This window comes from Opisthocomus hoazin, chromosome 12 (genome assembly GCF_030867145.1).
Source record: "Opisthocomus hoazin isolate bOpiHoa1 chromosome 12, bOpiHoa1.hap1, whole genome shotgun sequence".
Classification (NCBI taxonomy): domain Eukaryota; kingdom Metazoa; phylum Chordata; class Aves; order Opisthocomiformes; family Opisthocomidae; genus Opisthocomus; species Opisthocomus hoazin.
Window position 1 is genome coordinate 15427331 of NC_134425.1, and position 22333 is coordinate 15449663.

The following is a 22333-nucleotide window of genomic DNA, read 5'->3' on the forward strand; positions in this document are numbered from 1 at the left end:
ACTGTTGTCTTGCCTACATGTTTTATTCAAAGGTATGCAAAATTAAATTTATTACTGTATATTCCATGCAAAGAGAGTGCATTCCTAGGAGCATTTCTTTTTATTGCTGGTATTCTTTATAGGCAGTAGTGCAGATTTTAAGGCTAGTAAGATACAGGGAAAATTCACAGCCTTTGCTGATTATTGTGGTTTTCAATAGGCAGCCTCCCCACAACAGAGGGACATGATGGAGCAAGCAGCTGCCCAGTTAGCGCAGGACAACTGTGAGCTAGCATGCTGCTTTATCCAGAAGACAGCTGTGGAAAAGGCAGGCCCTGAGATGGACAAGAGGCTTGCAACTGTAAGTATGGGACTGCTGTCTTTTAAAGGTATTGTATGTGTTCAGATACATCCAGACTCAGTATCTAAAATTCAGTGTGGTGTTTGGGTTTTTTCCCCAGGAATTTGAGCTCAGAAAACATGCTAGACAAGAGGGTCGTCGGTACTGTGATCCCGTGGTGTTAACTTACCAGGCTGAGCGAATGCCAGAACAGATCAGGTTAAAGGTGAGGATATTAACTGAGCTACATTCTGATGCTGCTCTTTTCCCCCTCTTGATAATGAAAAGTGGGTGTTACAGCTTCAGCTGAGCAATCCTGTGTATTGTTAGTCTTGTCTAACAGTGCAACTATTATTAGCTTGATTAGTAATGGAAACACATGAGTATGTTGTCCTTGAGGACATTAAAAGTCTTCCCTTGTTCTGTGCTGTTGCTTTCACTGAAAGATGCCAAGTCTGTTTTGTTGTCTCCTTTACGTTTTCTTCCCTTAAAGGACATACCAAGTGCTCTCAGCAGAGCATTTCTCTTGTGCATCAGATGCGCGTGAAGCCAGTATTCAGTTATTCCTGTTTCTGGGAATGTGATTTGCAGTTGTAGAGCAAAATCCTCCTGTTAGGAAGTGTGACAGGAGACATAGGACCTCAGTGCAGAGCAGCTGAGTCCTACTTCTTGATGTCTAGGCCATTCTGGTGAAGAATGAGACTGAGCAGCTACCTGTTACGCAAACTGCCTCACTTCTTACTGCCACCGTGCTTAACAATGAAGTTAATGCCTGTTCTTTTCATTGCAAAGGTTGGAGGTGTGGACCCAAAGCAGCTGGCTGTTTATGAGGAGTTTGCACGCAATGTCCCTGGCTTCTTGCCTACCAATGACTTAACTCAGCCTACAGGATTCTTGGCTCAGCCCATGAAGGTAGAGGTTTCCAAACGAGTCGGTTTAGTTGAGAGTGCTGTCACCCTTTTGGTGAATGCTGCAGAACTTGTGTCCTTTGCTGGAAGACTAGTAAGAATCAGGGATTTGTCTTGCTTGGGAATAGTGGTTGAAAGACGTGTTTGTTGTGATGTTGGACTAATCTCAACGTAAAACTTCTGTTTAGTGTTAGGGGTTTGTAACCCACATTGGGGCAAGATCTGCAAGTTATGATTCCTACATGTAGTTTTAGTAGCAGTGAAAAATTTTACTCAGATGTCACATTATTTTTGGAGAAGGTCGTGGATGGCAAGCATGGATTTTGAGAGAATGAACAGGTCTTTATATGCATAGTTGGTCTTAAGGACTGCTAGAATTGTTTGCTAGTTATTTCTGCAACTTAATTTGCTTGTAGTTACTTAAGATGCTGGCATAACTGACCGCAATACTGTAGAGGTCTAGATTTTGGATGCCAGAATGAAGCAGTAGAGCCAATCAGTATTTGAGTTTTGCAAACCTGGTCCTTGAAAAAAAAATCACTCGCTCTCACTTTCTCTTAAGCAGCAAGCTTGGGCTACGGATGATGTAGCACAAATCTATGACAAATGTATGACAGAACTGGAGCAGCACCTGCAGTCCATCCCACACACCCTAGCCATGAATCCTCAAGCTCAAGCGTTGCGCAGCCTGTTGGAGGCTGTGGTAGTGGCTCGTAACTCCCGTGATGCTATTGCTGCACTTGGACTACTGCAGAAGGTGAGTGTTAACTCTTCTCCTGTAACACCTCATCTAGACTTTATTACTCATCCGGCTTGTGGATTGTCTTGCTGGTGACTGTGTCTTCATGCATCCTGTGGAACTTGCTTGGTGAGGAATACTGAACAACTGCCGTCCTTGGAAATTCAGTAAATAAAACTGGATGAGGGCCGTGGTGTTCACTTGGTGTATGGTACACGCAATGGCCGGGCTGCTGTGGGAAGAAGCAGATACAGAATCTTGGGACTTAAGGGAGCTTTGCTCAAATGTGGCAAATAGAGAGCTGTTGCATGATTTGGAGACTAGGATGATGTCTGAACTGCTCTTGTAGGTGGGTAGTATGGAGTGTAATATGGGGTTTACAGCGGCACACTTGCGGATTGTATTTTGTAGTAACTGAAACTGATAAATGAGTATGCTTGGTGGGTTGACTCTGGCCAGCGGCCAAGCATCCATCCAGCTGCTTGTTCATTCTGCTTTCCTGTAGGACAGGGAGAATACAGAGGGCAAGCAAGATGCCTTGTTCATTCAGATTATGACAGTTCAGTAGGGAAAGCAAAAGCTGTGTGCGCAATAAAAAAAGAAATCACAGCTTCCTATCAGCAAGCAGATGTCTAGCTACTCCTTGGAAAGCCAGGCTTCAGTGGATGTAACGTTTGCTTGGGAAGGCATGCTTCGGCAGGATGAATGCTCCCCTATCCTCCTTTCCCTGAGCTTTTATTGCTGAGCATGATATCATATGGTATGGAATATCCCTTTACTGAGTTTGGGTCAGCTGTCCTGGCTGTGTTGCTTCCCAACCTCTTGCCTATTCCCAGCCTACCCACCGGTGGGGGAGGCAGAGTGGGAAAGAGAAATCCTTGACGCTGTGCAAGTGCTGTTCAGCAACTGGCGTAACACTGGTGTGTCATCAACACTGTTTCAGCACAAATCCAAAACACAGCACTGTATGGGCTACTATGAAGAAAATGAACTCCATCCCAGCCAGAGCTAGCAGACCGTACCAGGTGGGGGGTGTTGCAGTGAGCTCTGTGAGCTGAGGTGGCATCAGGGCCTGTGTAGCAGTGCAGAGTGTAGTGACAGATAAGGAGAAAAATCCCTTTGAGAATAGTGGAAGGATACTGAGCTGTCTGCATGAGGATCCAAGAAGAGTGGTGAAACAGAAGTAGCTGAAAGCTCGAAGGAGATGCTTTGTTCTTGACTGATGCTTGTACCTATTAAAGGATCTAGTCCTGACTAGGACTTGACCGGGTAAATTGTGCTGCCTCTCTAAGACTCCTCTTCCATTTGCTGTAGACTAGCACAGATGCTTCTCGAGTGCTGCAGCGTTTTGTCTAAAGAAACTGGTAGGTGACCTCTGGCAGGTTCTGTAAGCTTACTTTCATGTAGTTTTTCATGAGCCGTATGCGAAATTGGTCGTGAGAAGACACTGACTTTCAGAAGCTGCAGCACAGACTAATGTGGTCTTTCATGCTACTTGGTGCTACATGAAGCTCGTGGGGCATAGTGAGACCCTAGGCTTGTTTGAGGTAGTCCAGCTGTGTACAGGGCATGTGTAGATGCCACAGTAGCTGCTAAAATCTCACGTAGTCTTACGTCAGCACAAGGGGTCAGCACAATGACTAAATTGATTTTTGCATATCTGCCATATCTGCTCGTGATAACTCTTGCTGACATGATTTGCAGAAGATTTGGAAGAGGACTTGTGTTTCCCTCTGCTAACAGGTTGCATCTATTCTAGGCTGTGGAGGGCTTACTGGATGCCACCAGTGGGGCAGATGCTGACCTCCTGCTTCGCTATCGCGAGTGTCATCTGCTGGTGCTGAAGGCTCTGCAGGATGGCCGTGCATATGGATCTCCGTGGTGTAATAAACAAATTACTAGGTCAGTTATGAGACAAGAGGAACATTGATGTAGCTTTCATCATTTTTAGGGAGTTACTGTGCTATTCTGAATGTCTTGCCTGTTAATATTTTGCATTGCTGCAATTTGGACAGACAAAAAATAACCAGTGTATTAATCAAATTAACTAGATCTTCTGATAATGCTGCTTCATCCTAGAACATGATATGAATCTTTAATAGAATTAAGCATTAGAGATGCTCTAGGGGTGTTTTTTCCTTATTTTATAGAGAATGTCTCTGCATGCTGTCACAAACTAGGTGACACGGCATATGCCTGTAGCAGAAGCACTAGAGCTTCAGCTAGACAGATATGCTACTCTGTCCTCGTAAGAGAGGCTGCTTATGCTGAGTAAACTGAAGCTCGTGAAGGACTGTTGTGACCAGTGGTGCAGGGCAACAAATGCTTGAGGCTGATGACTGTTCTTGAACTCAAATATTAGCTTAGAGAAGGCTCTAGAAGGGGCTTCTTTTGGAGCCAAGTCACGAGTCACAGTGAATGGCACAGTTTTTACAGTGTTAGATTTAAGTTACTTCGCTCAAACTGTGGTGTTGCAGTACACTTGTGAAAAGAAGTCCAATTCCTCAGGTGCCTGATCGAATGCCGAGATGAGTACAAGTATAACGTGGAAGCTGTGGAGCTGCTAATCCGCAATCACCTGGTTAACATGCAGCAGTACGACCTTCACTTGGCTCAGGTAAAGGGAACCTGCTCTTTTGGAGGGCAAGAGTTACGGTCGGTCCACTGTGAGATATGAACTTGAATTGCCTTTTTCATGTTGACAGTCAATGGAGAATGGCTTGAACTATATGGCTGTGGCGTTTGCCATGCAGCTGGTAAAAATCCTGCTGGTGGATGAGAGAAGTGTTGCCCACGTGACAGAGGCAGATCTGTTCCACACGATTGAGACACTCATGAGGATTAATGCTCATTCCAGAGGAAACGCCCCAGAAGGGTGAGGTTGAAACACTTGCAATATGTTACTTCTCTCGTGCTTGTTTATCATTTGAAATGTTTATAGGCACTGTCTCATATCGTTCAGTCATACAGCTTTAAACTTTCTCTAGGGCTGGAGTCCTGTGTTAGTTTAAACTGTCACTCTAATGTAATTGTGCTGATTTTATGTCAAAAGAGAGGCAGCTGCAGCACCATGTCAAAGTGAATGCTTGAGCGGGAAAAACTTTCTGTGCACTGTGCTCCAAAATACTGTGGTACTGCAGGAAGCTTGAATTCCTGCTTTATCTCAAATTTAGGCAGTATTCTTAACTATTTAGTCTTTAAATATCTAGGTGTTAATATGGCTATTTGTTAATCACAAGCAATTCATCATATTAGACAATCCTTTCTGTTTCTTCAGACATTTTTCTGTTTAGAATCTATAAAGCAATCGTCCACCAATATCACACGGCTTGCCTATCCACCAGCAGATAATTGGGCAGCAAGCGTTGCCACGCTGTCTGGAAATACCAGTGGGACTTGCAGGCCTCCTGCTACCGAGGTGGAAGCAATTGCTGCTGGGCTTGACGAAGACACAGATCGGAGCTTGTGGAACACCAGGTTGCTGTGAGAGCAGCCAGCAGCTGGCTGGTGGCGGTGGCTGCCGTTGCCAACACAACTGCTGCTGGGAGATCCCAAAGCCTAAACTCCTTTCATCTGCAGTTGGTGTGGGTAGACTCTTTGCTGTATGACTGCCTTCCACTGCAGCCAAACTTAGTGCCCCGGTCAGGCTGTTTAGCACTGGCATCTCACTGTCTCAGAGCATTTTAGGGCTTCCAAAGTCTGCGGGAGTCAAGCTATTTCTCGTACTTGTGGTGGTTTGATGCAGCATGCTGCTGTATGAATTGGAATGGAAAGTCAAAGCTTGTGTGACTTCAGTGTTCATTCTTTTACCATACGTGTGTCTGCTTTCATGACTTGTTTCTTCTGTCTTCCAGTGAGGACTGGAAGATACGAAGATTACGAAGATGTAGCGTGAGAAGTAATTTGCTTTCTCTCAACTGTATTTGACTGAGCTTCCAGTGCCTGCATCTTCTGGGGGAGGAGAAATTCTAACCCGGGTCTTGCTCTGGTCTTTTGCCTTAGATTACCCCAGCTGATGGAAGTGGTCCGATCAAACTATGAAGCGATGATTGACCGTGCTCACGGAGGTCCCAATTTCATGATGCATTCGGGAATTTCCCAAGCCTCTGAGTATGATGATCCGCCAGGTCTGAGGGAGAAGGCAGAATACCTGCTGCGGGAGTGGGTCAACCTCTACCATTCAGCTGCAGCGGGCCGTGATAGTACCAAAGCATTCTCTGCGTTTGTTGGACAGGTAGAGCTTTTGGAAAGAAAGGTGCTTTTTATTCAACATAAGTAGGGTGTGATGCCCTCGATTTTAAAGCAGTGTTATAACCCATGTTAGGCATCCTTTTGAAATTTTCAGGTGTATGGCAGTTGACTATCAACATGTTGTCTGTTTTTCATGGTAAAGTTCTGTAGAAACACCTGCCCTTCACCAAATCATGTTCTTCACATACTGTAGCAACAAGCTGTCTGTTCCAACCATGTGTTTTGGGGTAAGACTGGTGGGAAAAGAACTTCAGCTGAGATAGCTGTTGGGAATAGTTCTGACATGCTCTGTGTAATGAAGCCTGACTAGTGTTGCTCCTAGTGGGTAACAGTAAAAGCTCTGACAGCCTACAGAAGGAAATTGCTGATAGAGATGCAGGTGAATTGTTTCAGACCATGTGAACGAGGGAATCCTTTTTTTCTAACTGGAATTGTTAGAGTGAGGAAAGACTTGAGACTTCATTAGCTGAAGAGGTGCCTACATTTAAACAGCCCCCAACATTTTGCTCCAGGGCACCTTACCAGGTGTGAAGAACAGCACCCATCTGCCTTCTGGGTGTGACTGAGAAGGGAGATGCCCTCAGCAGCCCAACAGGTGTGGTGATAAACTCCCTATACATCTGCAGTCATCTTCCCAAAGGTGTGTTCCTGGCAGCTCCTTGACTGTAGCTGCAAGGAAGCCCCTGACTGACTTTATTTACATGGTGTTCTCTTTAGATTTCCACACTAACACCACAGAAATGCTGCAGATTTTGCAGCTGCCAACCAAAACAAGTTCAAGCTGCAAAGTATGCGTAAAGATCTTGACTGGTGCAGTGATTTTCATGTGACTTTGAGTGTCCTCATTTACTGGCTCGTAGCCAGCTTTATGTTGCTCTGACTTGTACTGCATAGCATCTTTGTACATTTTTAGTGGGTCTTGTGTTAAACCCATTTTTTAAGAAAAAATTTTACCTATTCATGTGATCTCGCTCTTTTTATATCTTAAAGTATGCTTAGTTATAAAGCATACTTCCGTATAGTATACTCAAAATACTCAATGCACTTAAGTCCTGCTTCACTTTCATGACACTTGTGTGCTTACCTGTTGTACGTTCTTCATCAGATTTGAAAAGGCAGTTGAAGTATATGGAAGTGCAGTGTTTATGTCATTTTTTCCTTACAGACTTCAGCTGTGGGTTTTTAAAGGAGCATTTTGTAATAACTGCATTAAACAAGGTTTCACTACTGAATTTAAATGACCATAATTTTGGCTGCTTAAAATGTGTTGCTTCCTTTCCACTAGTCTTTAGGACAAAAAGGAGCATAGACCTTTGAGGGCAGATACATGAATTCCTTCTCTTTTAAAAAATTGAAAGTTGCTCCAGAAGTACAAGAAGTTCTCCAAGAGTTAGCAATTGTGCTGTTTAATGTGTCTGTGCAGTAGGAGTTTAGAAGTAAGATGCTTTGCTCAAAACCCAGAGGTTCCCTGCAGTGTAATTTGTTTCATTTTGATGGCTTTAATACTGTGGGTGACAAATAAAAGGAGGTCTCTTTTTTTTTATGTGTATGTTATTAAAAACAACCCCCCAGTGCAGAATAAAAAAACCCACCCAGTCTTGCTCTGCATGTGATGTTCCTGTAAGGAAAATGCACTCTCCACATGCAGATTGCTTCTACAGAACGTTGCTGCTGAGTAGCGATGGTTCCTGAGCTGGTAGCTGAAGTCTGCCCTTCCCAGAGCTTGCTGACCCTGCGTGGGCTCCTGAAGGCCTGGCAGACTGAGCTGCTGCCACCTCTTGCTGTCCTTCATGCAAGGCTGAGTGCTGGTGGCAGAACTGAGACCGAAACAGGCTCCTCAGCTGTGCTGGTGGTTGAAAAGGATTGGGATCAAAATGGCTCTATTTGGGAGTAAATGTTGTTGCTAAAATTGTGTTGCCACCCTCAAGTTGCCTTTGAAAATACTCATTTTGGGGGAGAAGTAGCTGAGAGAGTTTGCTGCCCATCTCTCTTGAGCATGTGGTAAACATTAATTGTGCCAGGCAAGATGGGTACTTTGTGAAGTGTGTGTTGCTTGATGTGAGTTGTAAAACGAACTTTCTGCGGTTACAGTTCTGAGGGCTTTTTCCCTTTCTTGGATAGATGCACCAGCAAGGAATCCTGAAAACGGATGACCTGATCACCCGCTTTTTCCGTCTTTGCACCGAAATGTGTGTTGAAATCAGCTATCGTGCTCAGGCTGAGCAACAGCATAATCCTGCTGCCAACCCCACTATGATTCGAGCCAAGTGCTACCACAATCTGGATGCCTTTGTGCGACTTATTGCACTGCTAGTGAAGCACTCTGGGGAGGCAACCAACACAGTTACAAAGATCAACCTCCTGAATAAGGTTGGGAACCCTTTTTGTACTCGCTGCATTTAAAGTGCGTAATCGTGTGTACCTTTGATAAATGTGAAATGTAGACCTTGATGCCAGCCAGTGCTGAGTATCAGATGAGGACTTTAGCGGGTTGCTGACTGAAATGATGGATGGTTGAGTGGAGTGTCAGGATTCCAAGTGGCGTTCTTGTTCACGAAGACTACATACCAAACCAACCTGAAACTCACCCTTGGGCCTTGAAATGAATAAGTCACCTGCTGTTGTTTTGGGGCATTAGAAAGTGTGGTTTAGGTTGGTGATTCCTGGGTGTCTGCCTTGGTTTTGAGGGCCTTGCCTCTACTCTTACACTACTTGGTTTATGGCTAGATGGTCTCAGATAATTAAGACCTTCCAATGCTGCCGAGTCAGTCATTGTGACTGTGATCCATGGGACAGGGAGAGCTGAGTATAGTGGTTGGGAGCTGCTCGTACAGATTATGATACTAATGTATGTAATGCCTCCAATAACTAGAATTTTTGGTTCTTGTTAGAATCTACTGGTTTTTACTGATGTTTGAAGTATTATCTATAGGCTGACTTGCAAAGTAATTCTTGCTGTCACGACAGAGATGTCTTGATCTCTTTTAGGTTCTCGGTATTGTGGTGGGAGTTCTTCTGCAAGACCATGATGTTCGGCAGAGTGAGTTTCAGCAGCTTCCTTACCATCGCATTTTCATCATGTTGCTGTTGGAATTAAATGCTCCTGAGCATGTGCTGGAGACCATCAACTTCCAGACACTCACAGCCTTCTGGTAGGTATTTGAGATTGCCCACAGTGCTCCTTCTTTCCTGGTAGGATCAGGATTTTTCATCTAAGGGCTGTCTGGCTGTTCCTTTGTGGTGGCTTAGTCACATTCGGAATAGCTGGTTCTATAGACTGTTCACTTGCTTGTTTTGCGGAAGATGACTGGTAGAACCCAAGATGCTAAAATGCCTTGCTTTTAGGGCTGTGTATGTTTTCCCTCAGTGTCAGGAGAAGCAATCTTATTGCTGTGCACCTCTAACCTGCTCTAACTTTTCTTTCAGTAACACATTTCACATCCTGAGGCCTACAAAAGCTCCAGGTTTTGTTTATGCCTGGCTGGAACTCATCTCCCATCGGATATTTATTGCAAGAATGCTGGCACATACACCACAGCAGAAGGTGTGGCTGCAGTTTATCTCTTCTGAATTAAAAGGCTCACACGGATGATGATCTGGTGTGGTGCTGTTTCACGTCTCTCCAAGTGCACTAGTAGCATGGCTGTTCCGTTTTTGTTGTCGTCCGTATTCACAGTAACCTAACTGCATGGAGGATAGTCTTTGTGTCGATAAACTGTGGAATATAGGGTGAATGGAATTTAATAAACATGCCTTTGTCGGAGTCTGGAACAGCTGTAGTCCAGACCAGATACTGTCAACTCAGTATGGCATGTTGGGTGTTCTGGAAACACCCGAAGCATCTGATCTGCAGCTAAAGCACTTGAAATGAGCTGTGCTGCGCTCGCTGCTCAGGCTAGCAGCAGGACCTAACTTTAGTCCAGGCTTATATGAAGACCAATCTAATGATAGTTTTGAAATTAAGATAACTGCTCTTCCTTGCATGGTTTCCACCTGCTGTTTTTTTTTTCTTGCCAGGGTTGGCCTATGTATGCCCAGTTACTGATCGATCTTTTCAAGTACTTGGCTCCTTTCCTTAGAAATGTGGAACTCACCAAACCTATGCAAATCCTTTACAAGGTAAAAAAATACCAGCTAATGGGTGCTACTTCCAACAAAAGTTGTCTGAAAGTAGAAGTGTTCAGGTAGCAAAATAAGATTCACTGTTCTTTTATATCTTAGCATTAAATGCAAATCTGGTGCGGGACAGAAGCAGGCTACCCTCCCAGAGAAATTTCTTCCTGTTAATTTTACCCAGGCTCTGCAAGCTCTTGTGCAGTTTCAACAGTTACACACCTCTTCTATTTTATTTCACAGGGCACTCTGCGTGTGTTGCTGGTCTTGTTGCATGATTTCCCAGAATTTCTTTGTGACTACCACTACGGGTTCTGTGATGTGATCCCACCTAACTGTATTCAGCTAAGGAATCTGATCCTGAGTGCCTTCCCACGGAACATGCGGCTTCCAGACCCTTTTACCCCCAATCTGAAGGTAGGACTTATTTTAATGGGTTTGATAATGGGAAGCTTTAATGCTTCAAATACTCTTTATCCCATTTTTTGGCGGAGACTGTGGAATTCTAGGAACAGTTTAACTGATGCTTGAATTAATGCAACCATTCAAAAGTTAACAAGTAATTTGAAATGCAGAACAGCATTTTTTTAAAGCAGGTAGGTTTCAGTTGTGTTCGCAATGCTCCATGTTTGACAGCTTCCACACAGAGTGGGATACAAAGGCTGTTGAGGCTCGTGTTACATGAGAACTCTACCCACGAGAACCCAGCTTTTGCATGGAGAACCAGAGGGCTGCTCTTTTTCCAAGAGGAGGCTGACTTGATGGCATCCCTAGATCTGACTGGCAGACAGTGTTGGAGCAAGGGCATCGTCATCATTTTACTGGCTCATTTGTCACTGAAAAAACAGAGTGCTTAATTCGTGCTGGATTGTATAGTCTGTGCTCCGCAGGGTGCATGGCCACTGGAGTTCAGTTAACTGGTAGTTGAAGAGCTGGTGTCCCAGCGCTAGGTAGCTGTAAAAACTTTTGGTGAGAAACCTGGATGCCATCTTATCTTGAAAATAATGAGATAAAACAGCATGCTGAAGCAAGCCTCTTGCGTAATGGGCGAGAGACTTTGAGAGGTGTTAATGTCATTTGATTAAATCTTTGTGCCTATGCCAGTCTCCTAATGGTGGAATGGGTAGAAGCAAACCTTCTCACAGGGCTAAAGCATTGTCCTGTTATTCTTCCTTGCCCGCACTGTGCAGGGAGATGGAGCAAAGCTGCAATACTCACTCCGTTAGCACTTCTTGAGACTGAAGAAGCCTGTTCTTGACTTGTGTGGATGTTTGTCATTTTTTAAACTACCGAACTTTCTGGAGCATAGACAGGGAGACTTCAGAGGTGGTGACTGAATTCCCCTGCGGCCTTTGCCCTTGGGTTCTTTCATCCTTGACTCTCAATTCTTTTGAGACAGCAGTAACCTAATAAGCTTGCACATTAGAGACCGAGGTTCTTCTGAAATCTGCAGAAGTCTAGTATTTCCTTTTCATTGCTGGAAGGAAAAAGCGGTCAACAGCAGTAGTCAATGTAGTATTGCTTACAGATCTGCTTTTGCCATTTGTGCCTTTAGAGATCGCTCATGGTTTAGCTGACTGGGCTTTGTCTCAACAGGTGGACATGTTAAGTGAGATTAATATTGCTCCACGAATACTGACGAATTTCACTGGAGTGATGCCCCCTCAGTTCAAAAAAGACTTGGATTCCTATCTCAAAACCCGTTCTCCAGTCACTTTTTTGTCTGATTTGCGCAGCAACCTACAGGTGAGTGGCTGGTTTCCGAGGATGCTGAAGCTAAGGAGCGTGGGACAGATGATTTCGCTGGCTGAGGCAGCCTCCTGTCTTGAGGGAATTGTGGTGGTGTGTAGCAAGGACCTTTTCCAAGCAGTAGAAAAGCCTCTGAAAATGCACATTTCTCTGAATGTTTCTTCCGCCACACCCTCACAGGATGTTTAAGGCTGTGTGTTAAGTAGCTTCAGGCAGAATTTAAGGGAAAAGGAATGTTGACTTTAATGACCCGAAAATTATTAAATTTAAAAGCAGTTGGTTTTATCTACATGAGCTGCCAAATGGAACATACACCACAGCAGGTATGGCTGCAGTTTATCTCTTCTGAATTAAAAGGCTCACACGGATGATGATGATTTTCCACTGCTTATAGTGGAAAATGTGAGGTTATCTCACAACTTCTACTCTCCTGCTTGCATGACTGTAGTGCACAACACTTCTAGTGAAGAATGTAGTCAGAGCTGATTGTGTCAAGCTTGCTCTTTTGTCTTGGACCCTTGGGTGATGAAGAAGAGTCTTGGGGCTTCCATCACGCAACTGCAGCCCTGTTTATCCAGGCATTGTCTGAGATTCAGCTGGTTGTGTTCAACTTGATTGCCTTTTTTTTTTTTTGGATCTGATTAAATTTTTTACTCCCAGTGGATTCATTGTTGCTAGTTGCTGAAATCTGTGGATCTGCATGCTAATGGTTTAGGGGTAAATTATCTAAAGCCCAGTTCAGAATTGTTAGCCAGCAACACTTCATGCATCAGGTGAGTTGGCTGGCAGCAGATCTCTGGACTGAAGTTGGACTTTCTCAGAAAATAGCTCAGCCCGAAGCATTCACATGAGTGGTGTGCGTTTCAGCCAGCCTCTGGCACTGCTGGTGAATTCAGGTGGCCTTTTACTTGATTTTTTTTTTTTTTACTTTTAGGTGGGGGGTACAAAAATGATCTGTTGGGTCTGTCAGCACTTTGCTGATGCCTTTGGATAGATGTCTAGAACTGCTGTGTAACAAAAGGGCGAATGCCAAATAGAATCTGTGGATGTCGAAGTGTGGTGTCCTGGGTAGAATCGAAAAGATACTTAGATGCTGTTGTTGTACATGCTGTACCTTTGGTTGCTGAAGAAACACGGGATGCTAATATTTTCCATATCTTTGCTATTAGGTATCAAATGAACCTGGCAACCGCTACAACATCCAGCTGATTAACGCACTGGTGCTCTACGTCGGTACACAAGCTATTGCGCACATTCACAACAAAGGCAGCACGCCCTCTATGAGCACCATTACCCACTCGGCTCACATGGACATCTTCCAGAATTTGGCAGTGGACCTGGACACTGAAGGTGAGCTGCAAGCACTTCTCATTTGTGCGAGGTCAGATTTAACAGCAGAGTGTTTGAGCCAGGAGAAATCCAGGCGATCGTTCATGTAGCTGCTAGTGAACTCGCAGTAAGTAATGCTGTGTTAGAATATTAAACTCTGAATAAGGAGCGGTATTAAAACTAAATGTTAAAGCTATTCAAAAGAATGAGAAGTTTTATGAAGAGGAGTTGAACTCTTGCTGCTCCATCAGCTTGGGTTGATAAGGCTTTTTCGTATCTTCAGTTGTCTTTGTTTCTTCGTAAGGCAGGCTCACAAACCATAGGCAACACGAGCTGCCAGTTTATTCCTGTTTGTGTGTGCGTAAGGGAAACCGTATGTCCCCCCTGTTCCTCTGCTGCAGGCCGGTACCTTTTCCTGAACGCAATCGCCAATCAGCTGCGATACCCCAACAGTCACACGCACTACTTCAGCTGCACCATGCTGTACCTGTTTGCAGAGGCCAACACGGAGGCTATCCAGGAGCAGATCACTAGGTGAGCGGGAGGTCCTTCAGCTTTTCCCTTTGCTTCTGCGTGTGTGTTGGCTCTTTGAGCTCAAACGATTTTTGCTTTCGGATTTCAGGGTTCTCTTGGAACGACTGATTGTAAATAGGCCTCATCCTTGGGGTCTCCTTATTACGTTCATTGAGCTGATAAAAAACCCAGCGTTCAAGTTCTGGAACCATGAGTTTGTTCACTGCGCTCCAGAAATTGAGAAGTGAGTATAACTCATCGGGAACATGACCAAAAGAAGGTATCTGAAGCGGGGGCTGGGTTGCACCGTGAGGTTTTGGCGCTTCACAGCGGAAGCGCCGGCTGCTGCCATACACACACCTAATGCCGCTTTGCTTCTGCGTGCAGGCTGTTCCAGTCGGTTGCACAGTGCTGCATGGGGCAGAAGCAGGCCCAGCAAGTGATGGAAGGGACTGGTGCCAGTTAGATGAGCTGTGTTGCGTGCTGGAAGCGTGCCAGCCCGGAGGTCCCCGTCCCATTGACCGGCAGAAGACTCTGTAAGGCTCCTCCTGACCTCCCTAGCCCCCCTGATTGGGTAGACGCAACAGACCCTGGGTGAAAGTCTGTGTGGGCACGTTCCAAAGTTTGAAACAAATCTCTGACTCTTGGCCAAAATTCAGAAGATGCTGTGAATATCACTTTGAACTAGTGTAAATACAAGGAACAGAAACGTTTGTCTGGACTTTTGGGTTTGTGCAAATTGTGTAAAAGGCAGGTGGGTAACCGGTGCCTGTCCAGCTTGTAATAAAGGGGCAGCTGCTGATGCCAAGCACTTGTCTGGGGCAGACCTCCTTGTCCTGACATTCCCAGACTCCCAAAGAATATTGAAAATATTATGTAACTTATTTTTCTTTATGTGGATGAGGGACCTTTAAATCACTTCAGTTGTTTTACAAAAAAAAAATGGTGGCTGTCTTTGGAATACGGGAATACTACGGAGTAGAGGAGGGGTGAGGGAGAGGTTAGGGCTGAGGGTTGCTTTCCCCCCACCCTCACCAGATGCTGACAGGCAGCGAGTGGAGTGGCAGTCCGAGAATGCCTCCTTTACCTGGAGGGGACACACCTCAGGCCCTGTGGGAGAGGGTCGGCTGTTTTTAGTAAAGAAACCAGAGACCAGGGCTATAGCTTTTTTTTTTTTTTTTTGACACTTGTAAATTTTGGAAGGGGGGGTTAAATCTAGACCTTTTCCCAACTCCTGCCCTGTGACCACACTGTATAAGTTTGTAAAAAAAAAAACAAACAAAAAAAAACAAACAAAAAAAAAAAACACAAAACAAAAAAACCCAGAGGACCAATACAGCCCATTTTGTAAGGATTTTGAATGTTTTGTAAAGTATTGGTCCATGTGTTGTATTTTGTAGCCTTTCTAGTTCTTGGGCTTTAGTTCTCCCACTTCTTGTATGTATGCATACTGTAGTTACACATTAAAACTCATGACATGCAGCACGTGCCCCTGTGCTTCTTATCTCCAGTTCCACCCTACCTGGCCAGCTGATGTCTCTCCAAGTCTGTTCCACCCACCCAACACCTGTAGTTCTCCAGGGTTCTGGCCACTGAGAGCGACAGGGCTTGTAGTGTAAGGTCAGAGGGGAGATTTGTTATGGGCCTTGCTCTGAAGTGCAAAAGGAAGGGATGCAGTTGTGTGGAGACAGAAGCAACTTAGTTGCATGTTCATGAGCTGAATGTGTCTCTGACAAAGTTGTGCTGGAAAGGAGGGGCACACAGAGGCCATGTGTCTTGTGCCCTGCTGTGGCAGTTCCCTGCTGCAGGGATCCCTGCAAGGCTGCTCGCTAGCTGTAGCAAGGATAGGTGGCTTCAGCCTTGCTGGTACTGCACACGCCTCGGGCCTCTGCCTTGCAGCCTGGCAGGCACTAGGAAACAGAGCCGTGCTGCTTTCTGTTCTTGGTAACTTTACTAGCTTGTTACAACAGCAGGCAGCTAGCTCTATGGGTGGAGAGCTTAGGGTTTCCTGCTCGGGTTTAAAGGATTGCATACCTGGCTGCACTCGTGCTGCACGGAGCAAAGACCAGATCGGGGGGACGGCTGAGCCAGCTGTGACACAGACTGCAGCTCAGCGGGAGTTCTCCCTCTGACCTGTTCCTAGGCAGTGTTTTTTCGGTTGCTGGTGCCAGAAGGGAGTAGTTTCTTGCCAGGTCCCACAGTTCCCTGGTGTTCGTTTGGCAGGCCAGCCGTTGTGCTGAAACCGAGCCTGCTGAAGTTGGGATTCTGGTGTTGCAACTCCAGCTTGTTGTCCCTCCTGTACTGGGTTAGGATATGGACAAGTGCCAGCAACCCATTTTTCTTTATCTAGTCGAGATGCTACGGGGTTTTTCTGCCATTGAACTCCAGCTCTGCATATGGTTTGCTAATTGGCTTGACCGAATGACTCAAAGGTCTCTCTGGTTCTGTACTGATGCTGCTCTGCGTGGCTGGCTCCCTCGAGGCTGTAAGAACTGTTGTGAAGATGATGAAAAGAGAGGGTGGGAGGTGGACAGGACTCAGGGTGTGTTACCGGGATCTTGGCTGAGCTGGCAGGGCTGAGGCCACTGCATTTCATGTCCTCTCTCAGCAGCTGAGGAACCCGCAGCTGGTACTGTCACAGTAACTGGTGCTCCGGGGTAGGCTCCCCGGGGACCACCAGTGCCCATGCCAGCAGCGGCTGGGGCATAACGCACCTCATCTTCAAGAACTGAAGACCAACCTTTCCGCTGCGTGCCTAGTGTGAAATCCAGTCTGCTAAAGGGAGAGCAGAGCCACAATGGCACGCTGAACTCACTACAGCATGACACCACTGTGAAGGGGGAGAGAAGTGTCCTGTGGGACATGTCGAACCACCCTAGCCCCCAGTGGTGAAGTTAGGCTCGCAGCTGAGCTTTATCTGCGTGAGCATGTGGGGTTTGCTTGTTCACAGTACTCCGACTGCAGCAGAGCATGGATCCCCCCTCCCTTTTGGCTGGGCCTTTGCACCCCGCTGAAGCAGACAGCAGTGGCTGGGTAAGAAACACAGTGTTTATTAAATCCAGCCCGTCCTGCAAACCATCAGTGCTCTGTCATGCAAAAGCTGCTGAGCTTAGGCAGGGACCAGCAGGCAGGGACCAGCTGTATGGACTGGAGGGTGCGTGGCCACGGCTCAGCCTGCAGCGGCTGTGACAGGGCTCCTGGACAGAGCAGTCTTGAGCCCCTGCAGAAGTGCCTTTTACAGAGGTAAAAGCAAACACCGTGCTGTACCGAGCCTGCGTGAGAACCAGACGGATGGGCTTGTACTCTGTGAAGTGCTCAGCATTAACAAAACACGGGTGAAGCTTAGTTTGTCAGCCTCCCCACCTGCCCGGTGCTTCCTTTCAACCTCTGTGAGCTGCCAGCTGGGTTTCGGCCCTCTCCCTCTGGACAAGGAGCAGTTCTTGCCTCATATTTCTGCTGCTGAATGAGGGAACCCACTTGCTGTTCTGGCAGAGTAGGGCTGGCGCCCCCAAGCAGCCCTCAGCAGGGTGTTCTTAAGCCCCTGAAGGAGGTGGCAGTTGTGCTCCAGAGCTCTCGGTGTAAGACCAGGCCACCCAAAAGCACTGCTGTGCTCTGGCAGATGTTTGTTGTTGTTTACACAGAGGTAGCTAAAAAGCTGCGTGCCACTTGAGGGAGAAGTGGACCCACGTTAAATCTCGCTGCTGTAGAAGAGACGGTCAAAGGCTGACCCCCCCTTCCCCAGCGCAGCTCCAGGCAGCTCGCGTCCAGCAGCAGCGCGGTGTCTACTGTACCAGCTCTAGCAGCTGATGCAAGATCCTCTTCTGTCCGTAGCGCACGTGCAAAGCTTGCTGCTCCCTTCGGCTCAGCTTCTCGTATGCCTCCTTGTTATTTAGCAGGTCCTGCTCCGCTGCCAGGTCTGACCCGTAGGACTCCAGGGTCAGCAGCACGCTGTCATAAAGGAGGTTCTTGCAGGGGGGTTTAAGCCTGGAGAGAGCCTCGTTAGAAAGGGTAGAGTTCTCCTCTTCCTCGCTGTCTTCTTCCCAGCCGTTGTGTTCCTTGTACTCCTTGAATTCTTCTTCTGACATGCACAGCACCTGTAGCGACCCAGGCAGAGACAAGTCAGCGGCAGCGTGAGCACCTCGGGCTTTCTTCTCCACAGAGCCTGGGCTCAGAGCCCCACGGAGCAGGGGAATCATTCCTCAGCTGCACGAAAGCTGAGGGAATCAATCCAGCTTAGACACCTAATCGCAAGTAACCCCTAGGTTGGAAGAACATTCAACCACGGAATGCGGGTGTTGGGAACAGTCTCCAAGCACAGAGCTGCTGCCTACGACGGTGCAAAGCTCTCTAGAGCCGCAGTAGCCCCCGAGCCATTCCAGACCAGTTCCTGAGTACGCGTGCGCAGTTAGTTCAGGAGAGGACAAAGACACTAACAGTACCCGAAGCCTAGGGAGATGGGCAACGGCATCCCCTACCGCTTTTCACAGAGGAGTGGTAGGGCCAGAATGCCTTCCCAGGCTTGCCCCCCTCACAGAACCATTTTGCTGGCTGGCTTGTTCAGCTGCGCTACGCTTCGTCTGTGCTCTTCCCCGGGTAGCTCCTCCAGCACGCAGCAGTGCCTACCTTCAGGGTTGTAGACAGCTCTTCCTCTGTCAGCACCTCATCCCAGCCCAGCACAAAGGCACCTTCGTCCCCCACCATCTCCAGCTGGCACAAGAAGTCCCACTGCTCTGCCACCAGCTGCTGCTGCGCTTTGCTCTTGGCACCTGTGTTGGAGATGGCAGAGAATCATAGGGTGGAGAAGACCTGTGAGATCACCAAGTCCAGCTGTCACCCCAACCCCACCATGCCTGCTAAACCATGTCCCAAAGTGCCACACCCACACATTTTCTGAACCCCTCCAGGGATGGGGACTCCCCCACTGCCCTGGGCAGCCTGTGCCGACGCCTGACCACTCCTTCGGTAAAGACATTTTTCCTCATCTCCAATCTAAACCTCCCCTGCTCCTGCTGGCCCCACTATTCCTGATCCAAGCCAGGATGCCATTGGCTTTCTTGGCCACCTGGGCACACCGCTGGCTCATGTTCAGCTGGCTGTTGACCAGCACCCCCATGTCCTTTCCTGCTGGGCAGCTCTCCAGCCACTCCTCCCCAAGCCTGTAGCGCTGCAAGGGGTTGTTGTGACCCAAGGGCAGGACCCCTTGGCCTTGTTGAACCTCATACAGCTGGCCTCGGCCCAGCAATCCAATCTGTCCAGACCCCTCTGCAGAGCCTTCCCCCCCTCCAGCAGAGCGACACTCCCACCCAGCTTGGTGTCATCTGCAGACTCACTGAGGGAGCACTCGATCCCCTCGGCCAGATCATGGATAACGATGTTAAACAAGACCTCGGCTGCAGCCACGGGGGCAGTGGTCAGCAGGGAGGGGGAATCAGGAGGCAGAAAAACCCCGGCACAGCCCCAGCACCCGACTTGCAGGGGAGGAGGCTCCTTTTTTGTGTCACCCTTGACCCCCAGTTCATGACATCACCCTTTAACAGAGCTCCCCCCACCCCATCCTTTCCCGGCCTGGCCACGGGTGCCACTCACGCTGCAGCGCTGCATTCCGCACTGTCACCATCTGGATGTCGGCCGTGTCGTTGGTGTTGCCGGGGTACGGCTCTGCAAAGCCGTACATGTGGAGGAGCTGCCAGTTGGCCATCTGCCCGTACGTGTTGAAGATCTCCTGTCCTTTGCTGACGGGCCGTGTCGTCACCATGCGTAAGCATTGCTGCGAGCAGGGAGGGGAGAGAAGAGGCGCTCAGAGCTGCAGCGGTCCCACCGCTCGGAAACGGGGGGTTGCAGAGAGGCTCGGCTGCCCCTAAGCTCTTCCCAGCTAAAGCCAGGCACGCAGCGGGGGAGGATGGCGAGGGAAATTGCTTCATATTAACGAGATCCAGAGTCGCTGGCAGGCGAGGGGTGCTGCCCCCGGCTCAGAGGGCCGCCTCGCTGTGCCACCACTCCCCAAGGCCCCGCGGCAACGCCGGGCAGAGCAGCTCTGCACTCACGGGAGAGTATTCCAGGTTGGCGTTGTGGTTGGCCACGTGATTCAAAATATCTGCTACAGGCACCATCATCGGAGGGTTGGGGCCCTTCTCGTCTTCATCTTCCTCCTCCAGGGGCTCCTGAAAGCTAAGACGAGGAAGGAGAAGACGAGCCAGTTGTGCAGCTTCAGCGCCGGGCATGCTTCGCCTTCTGCCTGCGTTCTCGTACAAGCGCGACCTTTCACATCACGTGGCCTCCCCATGCTCCCGCTCCCACTCGGCACTGCGTCCTCCCTCCTCACCTGTAGGCCATGACGAAGGCCACCAGCTGCTTGTACAGCTCCAGTGTGTGCAGCTTGGGGTCGAAGATGGCAGGGTGGGACTCCATGAAGGGCAGGACGATGGAGCTGTACTCCAGGTGGATGTTAGCTAGGTCCTTCTCCACCGCTTCGGGGATGCCCGTGCCCCGCAGCAGCCTCACCCGCTCCTCTTCAGGCCTGGCGAGAGAAACGGCAGCTCCACAGAATCACAGAATCCCAGCATCGTGGGGGGTGGAAGGGACCTCCAACCAGTCAAACGCCCCTGCTGAAGCAGGGTCACCCAGAGCAGGCTGCACAGGACCTTGTCCAGGTGGGGTTTGAATATCTCCAGAGAAGGAGACTCCACAGCCTCCCTGGGCAGCCTGGGCCAGGGCTCTGTCACCCTCAGAGGGAAGAAGTTCTTCCTCCTGTTCAGGCGGAACTTCCTCTGCTTCAGTTTGTGCCCACTGCCCCTTGTCCTGTCACTGGGCACCACTGAAAAGAGTCTGGGCCCGTCCTCCTGACACCCACCCTGCAGATATTTGTAGGCATTTCTAAGGTCCCCTCTCAGCCTTCTCTTCTCCAGGCTGAACAAGCCCAGCTCCGCCCTCACCCTTCGGCACGGCCGCAGGAGCTGCTCTCTGTTCCTGTTCCCTGGTGATGGCTGGAGGACCGAGAGGGCCCCCAGGGCTGGCACCAGGGGAGGGGGTCGCGCAGGAGGACCGCTGCCCGCCCCCCCCCCCCAGCCCCTCACCAGAACATGGGGTGATCCAGGCTCCTGAAGTCCTGCCAGAGGGAGAAGTAGGGCCGCCACGGCGAGCCGCTGGCCGTGTACTCGTGGAGCAGGGCCAGGAGCAGCGGGACCCACCCGGACGGGCTCTGCAGGGCCTCCTGCCCTGGGGGGGGACACACGACGGGGGGGCGGGGGCTGAGGCTCGGCCCCTTCTCCCCCCCGGCCCGGAGCCGTGTCCCCCCCCCGCTCACCGTCCCGCAGCAGGGCGCGGATAGCGCAGGTGTGCTGGGAGAGAAGCGCGGAGCGGGGCACGCTGACCACCACCTCCCCCGCCGCCAGCTCCGCCGCCGCCAGCAGCCCGTACCCCGCCGCCGCTCCCGCCCGGCTCAGCCGCACCTTGGGGCTCAGCTCCACGCCGGCCCGCCCGCACCACGCCAGGAAGGCGGGCAGGGGGTCGGCGCCGCCCGCCCGCGGGGGGGAAGGCGGGGAGCGGGGGGGGCCGCGCCCGGCCCCCCGCCCCGGCGCCGGGCCCTGGCCCCGGCCCTTCGGCCTCTTGGGCGCCGACGCCATGGAGCTGCGGTCACGTGGGGGGGTGGGGGCGGGGCTACGGCGGCCGCGCAGGGGCGGAAAGGAGCGGGGCGGGGAGCGCAGCCGGGTCCTAGTGCCGGAGGAGGCTCCGCTGTCTCCGCCGTCCCCGGGGCTCGGCCCCATGCAGACCACTGCACCCCCCCCCGGTAACTCAGCCGGGAGCGCATCAGACTTTAGACCCGAGGCTCGCTGGTTCGAGCCCCCGCTCCACCGGAGGCGTTGCTCTTCAGGAGCCCGCGGGTACCCCACGACCCCTCTCTTTTCCACACCGTCACCCCCCCGGGGACCGTTCCAGGGCCGGCCGCAGCCCACCGGACACCCGCCCGGCACCACTTCCCTCTTCCAGCCCCGCAGCGAGGGACCCCGCAGGGCTGGAGACGGGAACTGGGGGCTCAGAGAGGGACCCAGCAGGGTTGGAAATGGGAACTGGGGGCTCAGAGAGGGACCCTGCAGGGTTGGAGAAGGGAACTGCGGGCTCGGGGACGGCCTGTGGCCCCCACCCCCGAGTTAGGGGCTGCAGGGCTACTGAGGGGCAGCCCCGGGGCCGAGGGCAGCTGCAGCTGAAGGTGCGCCCTGCTCTTGGCGTGCCCCGGGCCCTCCTTGCTTGCACCTTTGGGTGTCCCCCATCCCCGTCCTCACGTCCCCCCAGAAACCCCCTTCGGGGCCTTGAGGCTGAGCCGCAGCCAGACCCCGCGCTCCCCAACCTGCCCCCTGTGACGGGGCTGTGGCCAGTGCCCCCTCCGCAGGGATGGGGACACGGCTGGGGGCTGGA

The 22333-nt window shown here is 49.9% G+C and overlaps 2 protein-coding genes across 8 annotated transcripts in view; one reads left to right on the top strand and one right to left on the bottom strand.

The window, feature by feature from the left end:
• CNOT1 (CCR4-NOT transcription complex subunit 1) overlaps positions 1 to 15415 on the top strand; it is a 59934-nt gene extending 44519 nt beyond the window's left edge. For 3 of the 5 annotated variants that reach the window (XM_075434132.1, XM_075434131.1, XM_075434134.1), the window contains exons 32-49: positions 200 to 340; positions 441 to 545; positions 1112 to 1231; positions 1790 to 1984; positions 3726 to 3868; positions 4475 to 4583; positions 4672 to 4841; positions 5969 to 6200; positions 8339 to 8587; positions 9206 to 9369; positions 9644 to 9761; positions 10235 to 10336; positions 10574 to 10747; positions 11927 to 12076; positions 13249 to 13429; positions 13810 to 13942; positions 14031 to 14165; positions 14309 to 15415. In XM_075434132.1, coding sequence (XP_075290247.1) covers positions 200 to 340; positions 441 to 545; positions 1112 to 1231; positions 1790 to 1984; positions 3726 to 3868; positions 4475 to 4583; positions 4672 to 4841; positions 5969 to 6200; positions 8339 to 8587; positions 9206 to 9369; positions 9644 to 9761; positions 10235 to 10336; positions 10574 to 10747; positions 11927 to 12076; positions 13249 to 13429; positions 13810 to 13942; positions 14031 to 14165; positions 14309 to 14387 — 2700 coding nt within the window. In that variant the 3' untranslated portion in view covers positions 14388 to 15415. The remainder of the gene's footprint in view (positions 1 to 199; positions 341 to 440; positions 546 to 1111; positions 1232 to 1789; positions 1985 to 3725; positions 3869 to 4474; positions 4584 to 4671; positions 4842 to 5968; positions 6201 to 8338; positions 8588 to 9205; positions 9370 to 9643; positions 9762 to 10234; positions 10337 to 10573; positions 10748 to 11926; positions 12077 to 13248; positions 13430 to 13809; positions 13943 to 14030; positions 14166 to 14308) is intronic. The other 2 variants (XM_075434133.1, XM_075434135.1) reach the window with 1 other exon arrangement.
• Positions 15416 to 16933: 1518 nt separating this feature from the next.
• Positions 16934 to 21448, bottom strand: SETD6 (SET domain containing 6, protein lysine methyltransferase). 3 transcript variants are annotated; one of them, XM_075434137.1, is made up of 6 exons: positions 21370 to 21448; positions 20244 to 20438; positions 19966 to 20089; positions 19508 to 19688; positions 18545 to 18687; positions 16934 to 18015 (listed from the first exon to the last, which is right to left on the bottom strand). In XM_075434137.1, the coding sequence occupies exons 2-6, from the start codon at positions 20327 to 20329 to the stop codon at positions 17704 to 17706; spliced, it is 846 nt and encodes a 281-aa protein (XP_075290252.1). In that variant the 5' UTR covers positions 20330 to 20438; positions 21370 to 21448; the 3' UTR covers positions 16934 to 17703. The 3 variants fall into 3 exon arrangements, with proteins under 3 accessions (XP_075290252.1, XP_075290253.1, XP_075290251.1); XM_075434138.1 differs by lacking the exon at positions 21370 to 21448 and adding an exon at positions 21225 to 21286; XM_075434136.1 differs by lacking the exon at positions 21370 to 21448 and adding an exon at positions 20995 to 21087.
• Between the last annotated feature and the right edge of the window lie 885 nt (positions 21449 to 22333).

Excerpts from the sequence above, each read along its gene's own strand:
- SETD6 (XM_075434136.1), bottom strand. Across the intron at positions 20,090-20,243 it reads GCCTTCGTCATGGCCTACAG|CTTTCAGGAGCCCCTGGAGG; the intron begins GTGAGGAGGGAG and ends TCCTCGTCTTAG. Across the intron at positions 18,688-19,507 it reads GCGGAATGCAGCGCTGCAGC|GTGCCAAGAGCAAAGCGCAG; the intron begins GTGAGTGGCACC and ends TCTCCAACACAG.